Source organism: Drosophila suzukii, chromosome 3 (genome assembly GCF_043229965.1).
Source record: "Drosophila suzukii chromosome 3, CBGP_Dsuzu_IsoJpt1.0, whole genome shotgun sequence".
Taxonomy (NCBI): domain Eukaryota; kingdom Metazoa; phylum Arthropoda; class Insecta; order Diptera; family Drosophilidae; genus Drosophila; species Drosophila suzukii.
Window position 1 is genome coordinate 13,800,052 of NC_092082.1, and position 22,455 is coordinate 13,822,506.

The 22,455-nt window shown below is 39.4% G+C and overlaps 1 protein-coding gene across 1 annotated transcript; it reads left to right on the top strand.

Moving 5' to 3' along the window:
• Window positions 1-291: 291 nt before the first annotated feature.
• Window positions 292-10,561, top strand: scrt (scratch). The gene is made up of 2 exons (XM_017077104.4): window positions 292-1,862; window positions 3,078-10,561. The coding sequence occupies exons 1-2, from the start codon at window positions 1,421-1,423 to the stop codon at window positions 4,622-4,624; spliced, it is 1,989 nt and encodes a 662-aa protein (XP_016932593.4). The 5' UTR covers window positions 292-1,420; the 3' UTR covers window positions 4,625-10,561.
• Window positions 10,562-22,455: the final 11,894 nt, after the last annotated feature.

The following is a 22,455-nucleotide window of genomic DNA, read 5'->3' on the forward strand; positions in this document are numbered from 1 at the left end:
TTAAATTACTTTTCTTATTTTTTAACCCTATATAATCTTCTTTAATTTAATAATCTTAAAATTCCTACGTTCGTAGCAGCCCCCAGGACAAGCAACAGCAATAGCAACAGCTATGCTTCCTTACTTGGGGGTTGGATTTTAGGGGCTGTGCCGCTCTCAGGCGTTCCGCTCTCGCACTCTCTCGCTCTTCCCTTCGGCTGGCGAGACGATTTCGGTTTCGGTTTCCCATCGTTCTCCAGGGGGTGGACCACCCTTATAAGCAGGCTCTCGGGCCGTCCGACTCTCATAAGCATTCAAGAGTTGCTTACGTTCGGTTCGTTCGCATTTCTTCTCTATCTTATATAATATTATATTTTCTCCTAAATCAATTTTTTCACTACCAACAACAACAACAATAATAACAACTCAACTATTCTCAACTCGCGTCAACCTTAACTTAACTTTCTCAACCAAAAAAAAAACTACAACTCTACCACTACAACTCTGTCAACTTTCCGTTTTTAAACTGAAATCTACCAAAAAACAAAACATTTATTTTCGACTCGACCATCGAACAAGTTTTGTTTCCAAACCAAAAAAAAACCGAGGAGAAATTGGCCAGCCAAAAACCAAGAAAGGAAAAGGATACCCCCAAAAAAAAAAAGAATATCCCCCCCGTTATGTTTTGAGTCCGATTCCGTGTTAAAAACAAACGTAAACGTAAACGCAAATGTAAATGTAAAAATCGATAAGCCACACGCAGCCAGCCAACTGAACGCGAACGTGTCCGTGTGTGTTCCGTGGAGCGAGGGGAGGACGGAGAAGACGGGGGGTACTGACCAAAAATCGGTGGCCCTGGCCAAAAACGCAAAAACTCCGGCCCAACAAAAAATAAAAAAAGAAACGAAAAAAACACGAGAGAAAGAGCAGAAACTCCAGCCCAAATGACGGATACGGGTCTGACAACGAATCAAGCGCCGAAATGTGTGAAGTGGCTGTGAAACCCGAGGAATCCTAACTAAAAAACAAAAAAAAAACCGAAAAAAAGGAAAACCAATTTACAATAAAATGCAAATTACTAAGAATATTTAACCGAAACACTCCACACCACACTCCACACACACACATGAAAACACACTCGGCAGGATAGCAGAAATGCCAGGCCTGAAACTCAACAACAACAAGCTGTACGACTAAAACTTTAAGAGATCTTTCGGCGAGCCAAACTCTATATACAATATATATATATTTTCACATGCGAGATAACAACAGCAACGTTTCCTTTCCGCTTTTGCCACAAATAATACCCCCTGAGACGGTCTTTGCTCGCTCGAAAATCGCCACTAGCTTCAGCACTTAGCCCTCTAAGATCTACTAACTGGATCCTGAACCCAGCCAAACTTCAAACTCTAACCTCAACTAAGAAAAGGAAGACCAGAAAATGCCGCGCTGCCTGATAGCCAAGAAGTGGAAGGCCTATCCCTGGTTGGATCGGACGGAGGATAATACTAGCCAGCAGCAACAGCAGCAACATCAGAGTGCCACCAACTCCTCCAGAGATCTTGAGGAGCTGCATCTCAAGTCCAGACGTTCTACGCTGGATGAGGATGAGGAAATCGATGTGGTGGGCGATAAATTTCTGATTAAGCTGGAAAAACAACGCACAACAGCAGATGCAGCAGCAGCAACGGCAGCAGCAGCAGCAGCAACATCCTCGGAAGCAGCAACATCGCACAGCAGCAGCAGCAGCAATATGGAGGCCGCGACGACGACAACATCGAAGTGCTGGGGCCCCAGTTCACCCACGGCGGGCACTACGGCTCCAAGTCCGCCTCCTCATTCCCCGGAGGCGGCGACGCGAGTGGCCGGCAATGTTTACAACGGTAAGTTCGCCCCCGGGAAAGTGGGGAAAGTACAGGGAGAGCTGGGAAATCGGAAAATTCAGAGGGGGCGCACGTAATCGCTGTCATTGATGTGGCCATTGTGCGATTGCGAAACAATTCCGAATCAATTTAATTGCCTTTGTTGTCACTCAATATTGTTTGCGATTCCGGCCAGAGGGCTACCCTCATTGGCAAATGCCAACTCGGTTTCCCTTCGGCGTGAAAACAATGGCAAATGGCGAAATTAAACCGTTTGCCTGGATCTGGGTCCTTCGTTTTACTGCAATATGTGCCCAGTCAAAGCTTTTTACGTGCAATTGCAAAATTAATTATTCAGAGGAAATTAGAAATTAAACAGGTAGTTTCCTAGCAGTCTAGGTAACCATTAATGAACACTGGTATGTCCTTTAAAGGCACAAGAACTAAAGCACTTGTTTGACTAATCATGTCATTTTAATCATATCATATTTAATCATTCTTTTGTCCAAAATCGTTAGCGTTTTTAAGTGTTTTAATATAAAAGGCCGCAAAGAAAGTTTTCTTTAAGCATCCTTTAAGAAAATATAATCTTCTTTGCCACATAAAAACTACTATGGTTATCATAGCACAACTTCAGGCGTGGTCTTATGATATTCAAGTTGACCTTTCAAAGTTTGTCCTTGGATTATAGAAATTAAACTCAGAGGAATCATAAAGTGGAACCATGTGACGGCAGCAGCCCTTCAGTTTACAATAAATGCTATTGTTTAAAGTTCTCAAAAAGAAAAAGCTCGGTAAGAAGGACAAAGGATAAATGTTTTGGCAGCTTATAAAAGAAAAGGAAACAGAAGTTTTTTATAATTTAAAAGTTTTTAAAGGTACACGTGCAGAAAGTTATGGCAACTTAACTAATTTTAGATGACCACCTTATACGTTCCAGTATTAGTTTAAAAAAAAATGTAAGAAAAAGAGAAAGTAATACATTTTTTTATGGTTCTCAAAAAGTCTGTTCTTATTACAAGAATAGTATAGCATACTTAAGGGATAAAACTATAAAAACTACTATCCTCTATACTTTTCAAGCGATTTCTGTTATAAGACGTATAATATCATAATATAAGAATGTTTTACAAGGGATTACTGATTTATAAGTCTTTCTATGTATCTTAACCTCTCTTAACTATTGATGAATAAGCCTTAACCCATGTTTTCCCCTTTATTTTTTTCCCCTTACAGGATACACCCGCGAATTGTCGCCGCTGCACTACACCGCGTACCTGCCCCGCATGGAGAGCGAGATAACCGTGATCCGAGCCGCGGCCACAGCCCTGGTGGCAGCCAGATCCTCTTCCGGAAACGGAAGTGGAGACCAGCACCTGGCCGCCTACCAAACACCGCCCTCGTCAACCACTTCATCACCCTCCTGCTCGCCCAGCGGCGCCGGCGATCGGTACAGTCCGCTCTCGAGTGGCCAGACCTCCAGCGAAAGGAAGTGCTTCAGCAGTACGGGGGCCACACTGTCGCTGCCGCCAAAGAAGAAGGACATCTACAGGCCGTACTCACTGGATGACAAGCCGGCGCACGGGTATCGGAGAAGGACTCCGGCGGAGGAGGACCTGCATGCAGCACATGCTATCCTGGATCTGAGTGCCAGCACAGCCTTCCACCCGCCCACGCAGCCTCACCAGCTGCAGCAGCAGCAACAGCAACAGCAGCAGCAACATCACCATGCACAGCAGCAACACCTTGCCCCGCAGCAACACCATTACTTGCCACTGCAGCAGCAACAGCCGCAGCAGCAGCAGCAGGCACACCACACCCACTTGCCAGCTCTCGAGGCGCATGCGCATCTGCGCAGCAGTTCCATTGCCGAACTTGCAGCAGCGGCCAGTGTGGTAAATGAGCAACGCCCCGCCAGCAATGCCTCGAGTGCCAGCAGCAATCACATGCCCAGCAGTCCCAGCAGCAACTCGAGCAGCAGCAGCAGCACCAGTGGTCAGGTGCAGAACGAGAACAGCAACACGACCAACACGAATCAGGATGGCGAATGCCTCCAGGATGGGGAGCATGGTGGCGGAGCATCTGGAGCATCGGCCAAAACGGTGGCCTACACCTACGAGGCCTTCTTCGTGAGCGATGGTCGCTCGAAGCGCAAGCATGTGGCGGATCCGGCAGCCGCCTCCAGCGGAGTGCCCACTCCTGACCAGCAGAAGACCAAGTACACCTGCTCCGAGTGTGGCAAGCAGTATGCAACCTCCAGTAACTTGTCGCGCCACAAGCAAACACATCGCTCGCTGGACTCGCAGTCGGCCAAAAAGTGCCACACCTGTGGCAAGGCTTATGTTTCGATGCCCGCCCTGGCGATGCACTTGCTGACCCACAAGCTTTCACACAGTTGTGGCGTCTGTGGCAAGCTGTTCTCCCGACCCTGGCTGCTCCAGGGACACCTGAGATCCCACACGGGCGAGAAGCCCTATGGGTGTGCGCACTGCGGCAAGGCCTTTGCGGATCGCTCCAATCTTCGGGCACACATGCAAACCCATTCGGTGGACAAGAACTTCGAGTGCAAGCGGTGCCACAAGACCTTCGCCCTGAAGTCGTACCTCAACAAGCACTTGGAGTCGGCCTGCCTGAAGGATGAGGAGGAGCTGATGATGTCCATGTCGCTGTCCATGCACGATAGCAACAGTGAGAGTGGGGCAAGTATGGCCTCGTCGCCGCCACACGAGTTCCTTGAGCGCGTGAAACTCGAGGGCAGTGGAGGACCCACTTATGCCATGTAAGCATAAAACACAGGGGGGTGCCAAAGAAGTCTCTAGAGTTTCGAAATTCCTAACTAAGGTATGAGAATCCGGCTCGTAGGACCAACATGTATAAAGAAAGCAATGGTCGAGGCTTCAAAATTTGAGAGATTTCTGTGGCATGGCCCATACAAAAGAGGAAGGATGTGCTGTAACTGCATAGCTGGTTAGTTAATTTACCGTTAATGTTAAAGTTACCGTTACCATTTACAACTAGGTTAACCGATAGCCGTTTTTATAGAAGATACATACATCACAATACGTCCAAGAGCAAAGTGTAGTAGAGTAACACAGAGACTGTAGAAATTCGCATTAGGCAGCCAAGCAACAAAATACTCAATGGGTGTGCTCCCGAAATCTCTCTGGCGATTTGAAAACTCCTTTTTTCAAGGTGCCTCCAAAAGTATGCAAAGGAAACTTACAAATTCGAAGAGAGCTTTCGGGAACACCCCCATGTTAACCAACTCAAAATGGTTCTCCTTTTAAACTTAAGTGAGTTGAACATTCCTTAAAACCCTACACATTCCAAAAACGAAAAAAAAACACACAAGACAACACCCCAAACACACAGAGAGCCTTGTGTATGAGGTGCTAAAGCCACATGCATTCCGAGAACCTGAAGAAATCTAAGCAATTCTAGCAGCTATCTTATCTATCTTAAAACTTACCAAAACAAAAGCAAAACACACACATAGAGTACTATATTTAAATGCATATATAGAGTGTACTATAACCTGTAGCTAAACCAAACAAACGAACGTTTTAATCTACCCACTCTCTCCAACTAACTCTCGAAGAACACTCTCCTCTAGCTAACTCTAACTCTAACTCTAACTCTTACTCGAACAATATCTCCCTACTCTCTATCTCTATCTCTTTAATCGACAACGTTGACGACGACGACGAAGTGATTAAAATTAATGCAACGAATACAAAAGCAAATGCAATGTTTCTCAAACAACGAATTAGGACTTAAGGGCAGCCTATCTATAAGCAGTAATTACGAGTGCTAGCCACTAAGCAATTTTAAACTAAGTCACACGAAAGCGACATTTAAGCACTCAACAATTTTTAGATTCGATATAAAGACAACGATACAAATTAATCAAAAAGCAACCAAGCAAGCAAGCAACAATTAACGAAACGCAAAGCAATATTTAGTCGGGTGTTGCGAACTGGTTCAAGTGGGAGTGGTTCAAGATCGAATGTTAACAAACCGAAACTAGAAAACAACAAGGACCAACTGAAACTCCCCGAGAACTGGTTGTGTAAGCCTCATATTAACCCTTGTAGAAAGCATCACGATCACGTTTATATAGGTCAAGTCCCCCAATTAGTTCACTCCGAAATTAAATCATTTATGGCTAGAAGAGCATTGCAGAAGTCACAGAGGGCGGTTCGAGAAACCTAACCATATTTTTTGGGCACTTTTTTCCTCAGTCAATTAGCACTGCTACCCAGTGAATCATTATTTATTTTAGTCTTTAGTGAAGTGAACATCTAGTCGCTGTTTAACAGCAAAACTCACTTATTTAATACCAAAGGCATTCCCAGTTTTTTAGTATCCACAAACATTGCATTCCGTTCAAGGCCCAATTAGGAGTACAACCAGCGAATAAGACCAAAGAAATCGGGGGAACCCATATGCCCCAAGTATTCGATCGCATACAGAGAGAACCCCTCAATCGCAGAACAGAGCAGAACAAATATCGAGTGTGATCTAGTCTCAAGCATTTAACAGTACACTTCGTCCATGCGTGAATAATACTTTTGCACTTTTTCGACACTTAACCGACCTAGTACGATATTACTTAGCCCTATATTATGTAACTGTAACTCATATTCATTCATTCAATCATTTACTCATCCATCTTCATACTCACACAAAAGCTCACACACACAACGTCACTCAATCGCTGCACAAATCTGTAAATATTAGGATATATAGCGTATACATCAGCATTATAATCATTAACTGAAATCAGCTTCAGCAACCGATCTCAAAGAGGAAGTGGGGAAAGAAGTGCAACGAACATTTTGTAGCCCTAGTCGTAGCCAAGTTTAGATGACCCAAAAACCAAACCAAAGTTGTTGGTATTTCTAAGCGGGTATCTGGGAATATGAATATAGAAGATATATACATCTAGAATACGTATGTAGTTGCGTAATATTTACAAAGCATATATTATATACAGCTAGGGTTAGTCTTCAGACATGTACTCGTAAGTTAAACTAGTAAGTATAATCACGAAATTATTTTTATACTGTTGTTCGGAGGAGGGAGCGTCGGACGAGAGAGATGGCAACACTTTTAAGGAATAATATTAATCGAATAATCGAGACGAGATCGCAATCGGCATCGACTAAATCGGCTAAAGTACCAAAGCAAATACTCAAACATGAAAATAAGAACCCCTGCAAACCGCAAGACAAATTACAATTACAATTATTTCAATTACAACTACAATTAATTATATATAATATATAGCGTTATCTAGAATATAGTCAACTATTATTTACGTATCGTTTATAATTTATCGAAGCGAGAAATGTAATGAATATTTATGAAATTTGCATTATGAGAATGTTGAATTGAATTGAAGCCCGGCAATAATATTAAATTTTAAAAATTTTGTATAACAATTGTATAGAAGGCGATGGAAAGTAAAGCAATAACTTAACTTAACTAACGAGTTAATCGATTTATTAGTCTTAAAGAATACTGTAAGGTTGGAACTACTTACAATTAGCAATCGAAGCACACTTGTAAAAACGAAAAAACAAAGGAAAAACAAATGGAATAACGAGAGAAGCAATTATAAAGTTACAAATATACAATACATATTAAATAACCACACATTTTACAAGCGAAACAATGTTTTTTATTTATATACCAATTCGGAGTCTTTATTATTTCAACTGGCTTTTGTTGCTGAGTAATTTTTGATGAATATAAAACGATGAAGAACCCAAAGCAATTCGAATATTGTGATAGTCCAAATACACACTAACAATTTTCAGAACTATTCGTTAATTTTGCTCAAAGGAAGAAGCAAAAAAGAGAAATCAAATTGAGCTCCAGAAACTTTTAATAGTAATAACGTGTATCGAAAAGCAATAAAAAGTAGTGGTAAAGATTTATAAAAACAGGAGGAGCAAATAAGGGGGTGCATATTTTAAAATTTGTAAAAGAAAACTCTTTATGAAACTAATAATTATACCCCCAGGCATATACATATACCTACTTGTATTTGGAAAAGCTTTAGTCCAAAATTAAGTTTTTCAGTTGTTCCAATCACGCACATACACAGAACCCCAGATCATCCCATGATGTATTGTTAAACCCAAGGAAATTGTTAAAGTTGATACATTAGTAGCGTAGGACCCACATATATACATTTAAATACAACCATTTACCCTGTACAGACGCATAAATGGAACCAGCGCAACGCGAAATGCAATTGTTGAATTCAGTATTTGTAGCATTAGGTTCATGATCCATTGTTTCCATTATCTGTTGCTGACACCACCCCCAACTGAACAACCCAACAACCGAACAACCGAGCAACTGAACAACCGAACACCCATGGCAACACAATGTTGTGTTGTCCTTTTTGTGTCAATGCAGTTTAACGAGCGCTCGTTAGGCGGACGCGAACAAAGGGAAATGTAATAAAAAAGGAGGTGAACAAAAAAGGGGGTGGTACACCAGGGGTCTAAACTACCCCCCACGAACCTCGCGGAAATTGCAAAAAAAAATATTATGAAAGGGGGTGGTGTCCTTGCACGCATTTAATTCGAAAAATTTAATTTGCATAGTTTGCATTGAGCGTGATTTATTTATTTATCAAATCAAAATCACAAAAACATCACAACCCATCTCCCCCATCCCACACATGTATAAATAATTGAGCAAAAAATATAAAAGACTTGGCACGTTAACACTAATAATTCAAGAATTGAACATAACTAATAAAGTCATGAAAATTATATATATATAGCTGACAAAGAATAAGCAAGCGAGAACAAAAAATGAAAGACTTAACACTTTGAATATATATTATAATGGAGAAAAAGCTATACTTATTTACAGCTATTGTATTGTATATGGTATAATCATAGTGAATCGAAAGCAAAAGCAATTAACAAGAGCAACAAAAACGCAAAACGAAAGCAATAGAGCATTAAGGTAACTAAAAAGTATTAAATCGCATGTATCTATGAGTAAATATTTGGAATTCGTTATATTATTGCGATAAGTAAGGCGAAACCCCGAACATTTATGGCACTATACACTATATATATATAGCAAACAAAATGAATATAAACAATTTAGTTTACGCGGGAATAAAAATCGAACGAAAAATCGAACAAAAAAGCGAAGAAAAACTCTGCAGAGGCGCAAACAAAAAAATAAGCAATAACTTATTATTAACGAGCCGTAGGGATTTTTGGATTTAGCTGGCAAACGATGAATTGATTAAACGATTATAACGATTATTAGTTATCGATATACAGATATATTAACAGGTAGAGTTGTTTTTTGCATATTGTTATCGCAACTTTTGTGCTGCTTGACGAGACCAATTGATGTACTACTTTATACAACGAAAACCAAGAAATCGAAGGAAACTAATGAGAACTCATCTTATGTTTTTGCATAGGTGCATATTGTTGCGATAGATATACAAACCTATTTTGGTCGATTATACATTACACACGCCCCAGACATACATAGTTGAAAAACAGAAAACAGAGTTACTGCGTAGAGATTAAAAGGTCATTTTAACTTGTATTTAGAGCACTCACACATACAAACACGACACAAACACACAGACACAACGGTAGCATTGTAGAAAAGTAGAGTTGAAAAAAAAAATATTATTAAAAACAAAGAGCGAACATAAATTTAAGCTTACGATTAGAAAACAACACAGCACCTTAGTGAGCCAGCAAAAATAAAATATAATGAATTCTGTACCTAGAAATACAAGAAACATCTACACACAAGCAAACACACACACACGCAGGATACTAACATTAATTATGTATTTAATTGCATCGGGACAAGCTAATCGAATATATATACATATATAAAGCGATATATGCAACTATAAATATATACACACAAGGACAAAAATGCGTTTATTATGCGATATATGCAAAACATTCTACATTATTAATTACGTGCATTATGTATATGACATTCATGTACATAAATGGCAGCGAAACACACACACACACACAAACAAACATAAGGTCCTGGCTCAGGCTGTCAATCAAGGATATTGGAGGGAGAATCTAACAAGAAAATCCCGACAGGCCTGATTGGAGTCTAAGATGCCAGGATCCGCCCTCGAAAGTCAATTTTACCAAATGGTCAATTTCAATTATGACTCAAATCGTTTCATGTTTTTCAGTAGTTTTTATGCTAAGTTGTTGAAAATTGTGCAGCTAATAAGACAGAACAGACAAACAACACAAAAAAAAAACGATGGGAAATCGATAAAGAATTTATGAATGTCTTCAGTTTGATTGCGTGGTTTCGACTAGAGTGCATCAATAAATATATAAAACTTATATACGCATTAAACGAGTATACTATATATTTTGTACTTAATCAATTGATTTGTATAATCCAACCAAAAACACACAACCACACACACACACCACAATGGCTAATCAATGCATAGTTACTAACGGGAAAAAACGGAGCCAAGCATTCTGTAAAACATCTAACATAAACGTACATAAGTATATTATATTTTCATAACACATGACAAATTTATACATGGAAAAACCAAAATGGAGAAAAACGAGATGGAGAAAAGTGCGACGATGCAAAACAACTTGCGTAGTAAATGAGAAAACAAACATAGTGAATAAAAAAAATAAAAATCTGACAAAAAAAAAGCTACAGCCAAATGCGTTTGATTTCAATTGGTGGCTCTTGGTGTGGAAAACTCCGGGGACTCGGAGATTCGGGGAAAAGGTCCTGTGTCAACTGCAGACTATGGGAACTCCATTCAATGCAGTCTCACTTGGTCGAATCATCGGAACGGAAACTAAGTATTTTCCACGGAAAAGTAATTGCAGTTACACTTTTCCTTTGATCTGCCGTGTTTTCTCCGGAAGTGGAATCTTGCCAAATACTGTTGGCTGATTTTATATTGAATTTTAGATAAGAGAATGATAGAGTGCCAATGGTTTTGCAAAGTGTGAGTTTCATACAAATTATCACTTTCGTTAAAGAATAGTAAATTAAACATTACATATTTTTCGGGTTTCAGGTTGAAATGCCAATCGATTGGAAATTAAACAACGAGCTCAACGAGGTATGACATTCCTCATTCTGACTTATATTTTTGTTATGGCAGCCAAAAAACTGAATTTTTATGGCGAAGAAAAGGTTAACATTTTTGCCAAAAATACAAAATTCAGATTTTTGTCAAAAATTCCACATTTTTTTTTGGTTTTTTCATCGTAGTTCAGCCAAATCAAGGCGTACAGCTAAAAGACCGACTGTTTTTAACAGCTTGCTAAATATGCTAACGATCCTCATCACTTTTAGGAAAATTTATTTTTTGACCAATTTTCTCAATTTTTCTAGGGGAACATTACTTTTTTTCGAAAAATGACAAAAATTAAAAATTTTCAGGTTGAAATGCCAATCGATTGGAAATTAAACAACGAGCTCAACGAGGTATGACATTTCTCATTCTGACTTATATTTTTGTTATGGCAGCCATAAAACTGAATTTTTATGGCTAAAAAAGGGTTAAAATTTTTGTCAAAAATACAAAAGTCAGATTTTTGTCAAAATTCGACTTTTTTTTCCGGTTTTTCCATCGTAGTTCAGCCAAATCAAGGCGTACAGCTAAAAGACCGACTGTTTTGAACAGCTTGCTAAATATGCTAACGATCCTCATCACTTTTTTGAAAATTTATTTTTTGACCAATTTCCTCAATTTTTGTAGGGGTTGCATCACTTTTTTTCGAAAAATGGCAAAAATTAAAAATTTTTAAGTTGAAATGCCAATCGATTGGAAATTAAACAACGATCTCAACGAGGTATGACATTCCTCGTTCTGACTTATATTTTTTTTATGGCAACCAAAAAACTGAATTTTTATGGCGAAAAAAGGGTTAACATTTTTGTCAAAAATACAAAATTCAGATTTTTGTCAAAAATTTTACATTTTTTTCCGGTTTTTCCATCGTAGTTCTGCCAAATCAAGGCGTACAGCTAAAAGACCGACTGTTTTGAACAGCTTACTAAATATGCTAATGATCCTCGTCACTTTTTGGAAAATGTATTTTTTGCCAATTTTCTCAATTTTTTTAGGAGTTACATCACTTTTTTTCGAAAAATGGCAAAAATTAAAAATTTTCAGGTTGAAATGCCAATCGATTGGAAATTAAACAACGAGCTCAACGAGGTATGACATTCCTCATTCTAACTTATATTTTTGTTATGGCAGCCAAAAAACTGAATTTTTATGGCGAAAAAAGTTAAAATTTTTGTCAAAAAGACAAAATTCAGATTTTTGTCAAAAATTCGACATTTTTTTCCGGTTTTTTCATCGTAGTTCAGCCAAATCAAGGCGTACAGCTAAAAGACCGACTGTTTTGAACAGCTTACTAAATATGCTAACGATCCTCATCACTTCTTGGAAAGTTTATTTTTTGACCAATTTTTTCAATTTTTGTAGGGGTTACATCACTTTTTTTCGAAAAATGGCAAAAATTAAATTAAATAAAATTACGCAGAGCGTATGAGTAACATTTCCTTTTAAAAATCAATTTATTCAAATTTTTAAGAAATAGTGGTATTTTTTAATAAAAATATTATTATTAAGTGAAGTGATTTTTGTGTACTTTGTTTTATTATTAATGATTTTGATTTTTGAATTTGCAAAGTTTTAAAATTTGTGTAGGGGTCATACCTTTTTTAAAATATTCCAACTATAAAAATCCCTTGAAAAATAAAATCTCAAGTAATTATTAAGTTCCGTCCTAAGTTTAACAACGTATTATTTTAATCTCGAATTGTATAACAATTAATAATGTATACATTTATCACTTTTAATGGTGTTATTTTCTTGGCCTTCAAGAACTTTATTATAAATTCCGTTCATCCCACTTTAACACTGAGATTATCTGCTATTATTTAAGTCCTCGAGACGCGTGCCCTACATCCTTAAAGGACCACCTCAAATCAAAGCTAAATTCAACCTTAAGTACATGCCAGCGATTCCCCAGGGGAAATGTGACACGTTTGGCGTTGGATATGTTCGAGGACCAGAATCAGAATCAGAACCAGAACCAGAACCCCTTCCGGCTGTGTAGCTGTGTTGTCAGCTAAATAAATTCCATAACTGCGCGTAACTGTAAGCCAAAAACAAGAAAGTAAACAATTTTCAAGCATAAACCAAGCCCCATGGACCACATAACCCCCTAATCCCCATACCCCCTCAGAATGTTGTTGTTTGTTGCGCATATTTTCACATATCATAAGTTTTTATGCTTATTAAAAGCCAAAAGGAAAAAATTGAGCATAATTTATATGATTTGCCTATGGGGCAATAACAAGCCAAGAGAAAAACTCTGTTTATAGGCCGATCAATGGCTCGAAGGCGAGGCTGATTCGGTTCCTGCACTGGGAGAAATTAAGGTAAGAGTGGATATATTAGTTTTTTTGTTACCTAGTATAATTAAAGACCAACAGATTTATAAATGAAAATAAATTATATTTAAATTCAAACTTTCCTGGGAGTTTTATAGTTAAACAGCCATCTAAGCTCTATTTTACTGAACTCTACCAATATTATCTACCAACTATTGTAGTTTCAAGTAAGAACCTCTTAGAACTTGTAGTTTTTCAGAGAAAATAACGACAACTTGAGCCACTCAAGGCTAATCAAGCCCAATTTGGTTTGGCCAACACAAAATGCGGCTTGGGAAAATTCGAGTTAGATAAGTTTGTACTCTAATTTAATCATTTTCCATTTTTTTTCTGTGTTCCCATTTTGTTTTTGGGCTGGGCCGCGCCACGCGAGCCGAGTCGAATCCGATGGTTTTAGTAGATTGTCCTCAGACGATGGCATATTTATACGGCTTAGAGATTGCCCAGTAGCACACATACGCGGCTCGAGGAGAGATAGTTTTCCGGAGGGCTGAAGGTTGAGGGGTATGTATGGTATGGGATGGGTTTCGTTGGGGGGGTGTTGGGGGAAGATAGAACAGCCCTTCGGGGCGATTCCATCATAGGCGGATGGCGGATAGCGGATGGCGACAACGGAATCAAAATAACCCCGCAACAGTTCGGGTAAAAACGAAGGGATGGAATGGGTAGTTGGGTAGATGGTAGATGGGCAATGGAATCGTCGTGGCCGTTATCCAGCAAAACAATCAACAGCGCGCTTTTTAAGCCAAGCCAGATATATTTTCTAATGCTTTTTTTCTGTAACTTTCCGCATTCACCCTTGTTCTTCACGCTTCGAGCGCTTTATGGTCGCTCGTCCTTCCTCCTCCTCCACCCAGAATTTTTGGGAATTGGGATTGGGTCTGGATACTTCAGACTCAGCCTGGATTCTCTGCTTTTCTCTACCATTATTTCGGTTTTTTGTTTTAGGTTTTTGTTTGTGTCGCCATCATGTGTCGGACCCACCGAGAGATGTATCTGTGTATCCACAAGTGTGCCAGATACTTTCTCGGCCGTTGTTGCGCGTGAATTGTCGGCTTGTTTACTATGCCCTTCAAATTATGCACTATCTCAATGGCGGCGGGGGAGTCGGCAGAAGATTGCATTAAGATAAATTTAACTGAATCAATTTGCTTAATAGCCAATTGAAGAGCGGGCCAAAACAAAAAACACAACACCAACGCGGGCTAAATGAGCGGAATGGAGAACAAAAACAAAGTGAGTGTGTCTCCAGTTTTAGTGTCATTTATTTTAACGTTGATTTCTTCCTATCCATTTATTTACATTGCATACTTCCCAGCTCCATTCGGGCTTTTCCCCACCCCATTTTCCTTCTTTTGGTAATGAAACGTCGTCCAGCTGGCTTAATGCGACTTCTCTTTCTCGGAACGAGATACAAAACAACAGGGGAATACGGGGGGAAAACAGAAAAAAAAATAAAACAAGACCGACGCGAAATGGAAAAGAAAAACCAACGAAAATTTATAAATCTCCAAAGTGACGCTGAAATTACATAAGCCGCGCGTTATATAAGCCAAGGCGTGGTGGGCGTTCCCACCGCCAATTCCCTTTTTCACAGCTCTGGTCAATTTCAATTTAGAGCCGAACACTGGACACAATTGCAGGTCTAACCCCATTAGAAAGATATGAGGTTGGTCGGAATGAGGTGCCCCTCGGGGGTGTAGAGCCCAGCAAATGCCTGGCATTTAGAAGCGGATGTTCCGATTCGCATTTCGCAACGCAATGATAAACTCAGACGGTTCCGGCCAACCACCTGACCTGGCTGGAATAGAATCCAGGGCCAAGAGTTGACGCTAATACGTTCTAAAGAAGAGCTACGGCTTGGCGGGAATAATGGGAAAGTCTCTAAAGTAATGTTAAAGGTAGTTAGGTTTTCTAGAATAATTAAATAGCATTGCTAAATCAAAATAAAAATAAAATTAGACTCTTAAGAGACAATTACGGTGTAGTGATTACAGTGCCCCACGTTGGGCGCCATTTTTTTAATACCTTACACAATTTCAATTCAACAATTAATATTATTAAAATTATTAAAGGTTACCAAAAGAAAAAACACTTTAGAATATCATGAAATAAAGCTTACTAGAAAGGTACTTCAGTAAATTCCTTCCACCAAAACCAATTTGTACTCATCACTGTATCAGATATATAGCCTCGCCAGTCGAAGTTTTCGTAATTTAACGGGCGTTACGCATATGTGAGGGCTTGGACCGGAATGGGGATGGGCCCTTACCATATAGTATAGCCCTGAAAGGGGGTACGTCCCCATCCTATAAACTTGGAGGCCACCCGCCGCAAACTGATTTGCATGACAGCAAAAGGTGCGTAGGCGTGCACGCTCGGAACTTAACAGAATGGAAATCGCAGGACGGGAAGTGGAAAGCGGAAAAGCGGTCTTATCGGCCATGGCGAATCTATTTGGCCTGGTCGACTCCGAGTTCTCCCGCGGTGGTAATTGCTGCGAAGCGCCCATTTTTCGCACGGATCGCTTACGCACATGTCCATAAAAATGGACAGAGATGGAGATAGCGCATGGCATCGGGATTCGGAATCAGAATTGGAAGTGCTCGCCGCGGGGCAGTCCTACGAATAATGGAGTGGACTGGCTGGCAGCGCTGCGGTGTGGCATTCAACGTTTAGCGTTTTTCGACCTGTGCAACTAATTATGGGGCGCGTAGCGGATTTTAATTATCGCCCCCGTGAGCGGCTCTGCTCAGCTGTTGCCGCTTTCTGGGCATGGTTCCGTCCTGTTCCTGTTCCTGTCCTGTCAGTCAGTTAGTCAGTGGGTTCCATCCTGTTACGAACAGTTCTGATACGACACTAAGAAAAACATCACCAGGAAGAGGTCTATGAAGATGGAAACTCGACCTACTGGTAAATATTAATAAAGACATTTTATTAACAAATTTAACACAATTACCATTTAGGTTTTGAAAAAAATCTTTATTTTTTATATTTTAAGACCGTGTGTTGGATACATACTGTTTTTCAAAACATTTTTTTGAAACTTTATGAAACAGGAGTTTTATTATTATCGTAGTCCTACCAAAGAAGTCCTATAGTTATTTCTGCCTTTACTAAATTAGTCATTATAAGGTTTAATCAAATCTGAAGGCCAAATGAGTATAGAATCCCAAGTCTTATCACCAAATAGATATAAATGTCGCTTTTTAGGGTAATCCCCCGTTGTTTTTAGTGCGTGTATTTTTAGAAAAAATGAGTTTTTGAGTGTAGGCACGCCCTGAGCGACAGTTACAAACCGCCGGGCGGTGATGGGCCGCGTTGATGGTCTATGGATATACGGCTATATGGGTATATGGCTATATGGCGATGGCGATGGCGCAATCGATTGATTGTGGCCAAACACGCAGTGCCGGAGTTGGCCAGGATAAATCAAGCCCCTGACATTTTGCTGGCTAGGCTGGCGTGCGTGAGTTTCGTTAATGCACAAGCGGAACCGAGAGAGCAGGAACAGAGCCAGAAACAGAACCAGATACCAAAAACAGAAGCAGAAACCCAACCGAACCGGCAACAGGGCCCCCGCCATACTATACTATATATATAAAAGCCGATATCCAATTCCCGAAACTCGAGCGACGCGTAATGGACTGAAATCCAATACAGAAATATGCATGACACAGACAAGCACACACTCAATGCTGAATGCCCACCATATATATATAGATTCGGGATATGGATTGAGGGACAGACACAGACTCCCACACAGATGTCAAGGAAATATGCGCCGTTTAGTCACAACTGTCAGTTTTCAATTGATTTGTCGATTCCGAAGGGGTGGGCAAAAGGTCCTTGGGATGGGGAATGGGGGCATGGGGCATGTGGCATGTGGCATGGGGCGTCAAAGTTAGCTTCCATCAAAGCCAACAAAGCAAATGCGAAAACATTAAAGCCATTTTTGGCCTGCAACACAAACACGAAGAGCTATTGACTGTGTTCCTGAAAATGCTGAAAAGGCCATAAATCTCTGTCCGGGGAGTGAAAACTTTTGGTTTTATGTTTAACGATGCTTAATAAACATCAGCTGCAGTATTTACAACATAAACTTTGATATTTAAACTATAAAGCGGAGTAGTTGGAACAAAGCATTTATTTTATTAATTTAATAGTTTTCAACAGTGCCTTTTAGAAGTTTAAAGAATTTCCAAACTGATTCAATACTCACTAAACTTTTTATTAATTACTGTTTTGCGATGATCTAAAAATCATATTCAAGTGTTTCGACATTTTAGAATAAGATATGTACAATTTCATTTAATCTTTTAAACCTAATCTTTTACAAAGTCAACAAATTAACTTGTATGACCTTTTATGTTATGAAAATAAAATATTTATGCAAAATAAATTTAAACATTTATTCACATGTGCTTACCTTGTGTAATACAATTACTTAAGCTTCATTGCATGGCCTTAAAGCCATAAAAAACACATGATGCTTAGTCAACCGTGAGCTCAAACCAAAAATTGAATGTTAACCATCAAATTTATTCAGAATTTAATATGATAATGTGTTTTTCAATGTGTTTATTTTCATAACCAAACAAGCCTTCAAATTTATTTACAATGGACTGTAAACGTACAAATAATGTTTTTTCTTTGTTTTTTAGGCCTATTTTCTCTTGAGTTAGGAACTGCTTTCATCTTTTGATACATTTTTAAAGCCCATATGAATTCTGGAACACCTCCAATAGAACTTGGTATCTTCAACAAATTCTTTCATCTTTTGATATATTTTTAAAGCGCTGATACATTACATGATTTCTGGAACACCTCCAATAGAACACATATATCTTGAACTAATTCTGCAATTGTGGGCTTCGGAAACATCCAGCTAGTTTCCATTTCAGTTGGCCATGCGCTGTTCCGGTTCGCCGGCAGAAACTTCAGCTTTCTGCTTTTTCTGGCCAGTCATGGAGCCGGCGATTTTGGTACCGTCATTGTTAACATCATCAATTTGTGTGTGCTTAATAGGGAAACTGACGCACAACAAAAGCAGGCCAAAGTGGTGGGGGCCATGATGGGGATTGCTTTTGGCCAGGATCCGGAGGAATACGAAGGAGTCCAAGGAGTCGAAGGAGCACCTCAAAGACCAGGCCATATAAATTGAGTTGCTGCAGAGCAATAAAGCATCTCGAATTGTTTATTACATTTTTGCCACACAGGCGATAAATACGAGAAGTCATAATGTTGTGGAGTGTGGGGCTTGAGAAAATGGCTGTGGAAAAGCCAGGGAAAAAACGGGAAAATGAAGGCCCTGGGCCAGAAATCAAAACAATTGCACAGCTCAATTCAATCGCTCGAGTTGAGGGACATGTGGGCTAAAAAGAGAAAGGAGGCGTGGCCACTTACCGCGCTCGCAGGGGGGCGCAAAAGTTCATGAGGTTATGATTTTGGCGACCCCTGACCCCCGGGTAAACAGTTACGATTGTGTTACAATTTGTTACATCTGTAAGAGTGTGTGATGAGATGAGGGGGGCTTTCCTTTTCCTCAAAGCAACCCAAACGTCGCGGAGGGGGGCAAAAAGCTCTCGAGGGACTTTTTAGCCAATATAAATTTTGATCCTTCTTGAAAAATGGAAGCAAACATAAATAGCATCAAGTGGAAAACTGAACGTTAACGAACGAACGTGCCAGGGGCGGGGTAACGGGGGGGGGGGGGGGGGGCAGAGGGGGTTGGCCAAATGGGTGGCAAGGCTGCTGTTTGATGAGCGGCGAGGGGCTGTTTTTCCAGGGGGCGACGGGTGACAGCGGCTGTGGCACATCGACGACATAAATGAGTGGCGGGCTGAGCGCACATTTAGCAGCAAACAAACAGATTCGCAAACACACTGAGAGAAAGCTATCGAAAGTCAAGGGTATGTCAGCGTGCACTCTGGAAAGTACTCAAGGAAGTTTAAATCCCTACACCGTAGTTTTTGGTTGCCAACTTTATTTTAAAATTTAATTTATAATTGTGGCAAACATAAAGAAGTAGGTAATATTGGCAAAAAAGAACTGGCTAATGGAATTGGTAAGAGATTTAACATTTGCTTACTATTTTAGAGATTCAAAAAAAAGGCTTTTTAAATTAAAATTAAGAAATGATTTCCTAAGATATCTTAAATCATTTTGTAGAGCAGTGTCCTGAATTTTATAGGGATAAGTAAAAGATAATGCAGACCTAATAATCATAAAAATACAATAAGCTAGTAAAAGATACAAGCAATACATTTTTATATTTTTGGAAGGGTTTTAAGAATTCTAAAAAATAACCATTTACCAAAATAAAATAAAGACAATTCCTGTTAAGTGTTTTGATATCAACCAATAATTTATCAGAATACAACCCTGAGAAATATTACTAATGAACAAGCATACATAGATATTTCTTCAATAACCTAAAACAACAATCATAAGCCCTTTTAATTTTAAAAGAGGTCAAGTGCATTGCTCTTTATACCACTCAAAGCTCAAGGACCAACGTGCTTATTAATTTATTAATCTATTATTAGCTTTGGCAAGTTTTCTCGCAGTGTACTGAGCACACAGTTAGACTGACAAACACGCACTGCGAATGAGGATGTGTGTGTGGCTGTGAATGTGCGACTGTAAATGTGCCTGTGAGTGTGACTGTGACTGTGAAGGACACACAATGTGGGGAGCTGCTCCACATGTGTGTCTGCCTGTGTGAGTGAGTCTGCTGTGTGTGTGTGTGTGTGTTTGTAATAAAAGCGATGAAAATGGCAGTGGCAACAACAACAGCAATGACAGCAGAAAGGAAAACGAAATGGCAAAATAAATTGAAAGAGAAACAAATAAAAATCAACGAGAAAGGCTGCAAAAGTGGCGGAAAAAAAGGAAGCCAAAAGACTAAGAAGAAGAAGAAGAAGCAGCAGCAGCTAGCAAGCAAATATTGAGCGAAAAGGCACAGGCAACAACAATAAAATCGGGCCAGCAACAAAAACACGCACAGTTAAAGAAAAATAATCGACGATAAAAAGCTGGCGCCAAGATACCCGTAATATGAGCTAAGCCAAGCTAACCACTGCCCCCCAGCTAAAGATGCCGATTCCGATTCCCATTCCGATTCCCATTCCCTATATATATCCATCCTCTAAGTCACCCCAACTTGAGAAGATCTTAACCCACCCTGTTGGAACCCCCGGAACCCCCATGAAACCTCTTGGTAAACCCACTTCCCCCGAAAACCCCCCCACCTCTCGACACTCGGACAAGTGGCTTGGCACATCACAGCGCATTATTGGTTGACATGTGGATATATCCATGGATCCAGAGCTCTAGGCTCGCAGCTTTGGCCCACTTGAGTTCGTGTTCTACAAGATACAATTCCACTAATTCCAAACAAAAAGTTAGTCCTGCGTGGCACCCAAAAGAAGCAGCTCAACGTCGCCTCCATCATGTTGTCTTTAACAAGGTCACTTTCACTTCAAGTTGTCTAATTTACAAATAAAAACAGTTTCTTTCAAGATGGCAAATTAATTTCGCAACTTGAATTCCAAAAGCGGTTTCGCCTGCATTCCGGATTCAGTCGGAAAGTATGCTATGTTTTTTTAGGATCCTCAATTTCCTGAAACTATTTAAATGTTTTACTTGCGAAACCAAGTGAAGAATTTCAATTCAGGATGGAAAGTTACAAAGTTTACATAGAGAAATACTTGGTAACAACAACTTAGAAAGTCTATACATTTGTATAATAAAAGATCAAAGACCATATTGTATATTGAAGTATCATTCTTGGGTAAGAATGCTATTTTTGATTTTAAAATAATTTAGATTATTCAGTTCCAATTTTTTTAATAGAAACCACTAATAGCGCTTATTTGCAAATAAAACCCAATTTTATTCTCCACGCCAAATATAGTTTTCATTTGAAATTTAAATATTCCACATCACTTTCAATGGCTTTTCGAATTATGCGATTTTCTTTTTTTGACATTTCACTTTATCGAGGCAAACAAATTGCATAGTCAAATAGCCGCACATCATCACACGCATGTATTAAGCCATATTTATTCGCAATTGGATGAGCTGGGTGGCTGGTTTTATGTCGAATCACCTAAAATGACTTTTCTTTCTGCTTAATACGCATTTAAAATGCGAAAAATTTAAGCCCCGCAATGCGAACTATAAGCTGACGTCACGTTCCCGTTCACAGCTCCCAATGGCTTAAAATTTATGACATAAATAAAAATACGAACTCGGGATGGCCGGGAAAACCACTCAGCCACCACCCAGCGAACCATCAGAACTCGAAAAAAGTACCCCATCCATGGTCGAAATTACACGAAACGTTTTCGGTTTTTTCCTTGGCTGACTCCGATTGGATTGGATGACCGTCCCTCATCCTCGTCCGCGTCCATTGGTCACCTGGCGGTTTGAGCCAGAAATGAAAACACAAATAAATTAATATTTGGCTTAGTGAAATTGAATTTGGCTCCATGTTGGCATGTCTGACTGTTGGCTGGCGATAAAACGCTTTCGTTTTCGATTCCAGGTAATTGCTCGTAAGCGACACAGCCATAAAGGGAACGTCATCGGGCCCCAGTGAAATATGCAAATTTGGGACGTTTTTAATTTGCACATGTTGCAATTGAAAAGTTTGCCAGGGAAAAAATAACAAAAGTTATAAAAAAAGTTCAGGGTAATCCACTTAAAGAATACAAAATTTAATGTACGTCAAGGACAGGTTTAAAATTAAAGTACTCTTATTTATTTTATATTAAAAGCGGTCAACATCTGTTTAATACAGACATTTTACGTTAAGTGGATTGTAATTAAATATCAGAGGTATTAAATTCCATAGCAAACTCAAGGGAATCCCCTTATATTTATAACTTATTGTGCTTTTTAAGTATAAAACCATTTTCGTGTATAGAAATATATTTATTCCCATGATTTTAACTATTTTATTTCAAAGTCATACAAATAAACTTAAAAACTGCTTATTTGAAAATTCTAAAAATCAAATAATAACGGTCAGCAAAGATAATGCTAAATAAATACCAAACATTACTAGTTCTTTCTGATTTTTCAGATAAGAGCTATATGGTCACACAATCAGCTGATGGCG

Excerpts from the sequence above, each read along its gene's own strand:
- scrt (XM_017077104.4), top strand. The coding sequence starts at position 1,421 with ATGCCGCGCTGCCTGATAGCCAAGAAGTGGAAGGCCTATCCCTGGTTG. Across the intron at positions 1,863-3,077 it reads GGCCGGCAATGTTTACAACG|GATACACCCGCGAATTGTCG; the intron begins GTAAGTTCGCCC and ends TTCCCCTTACAG.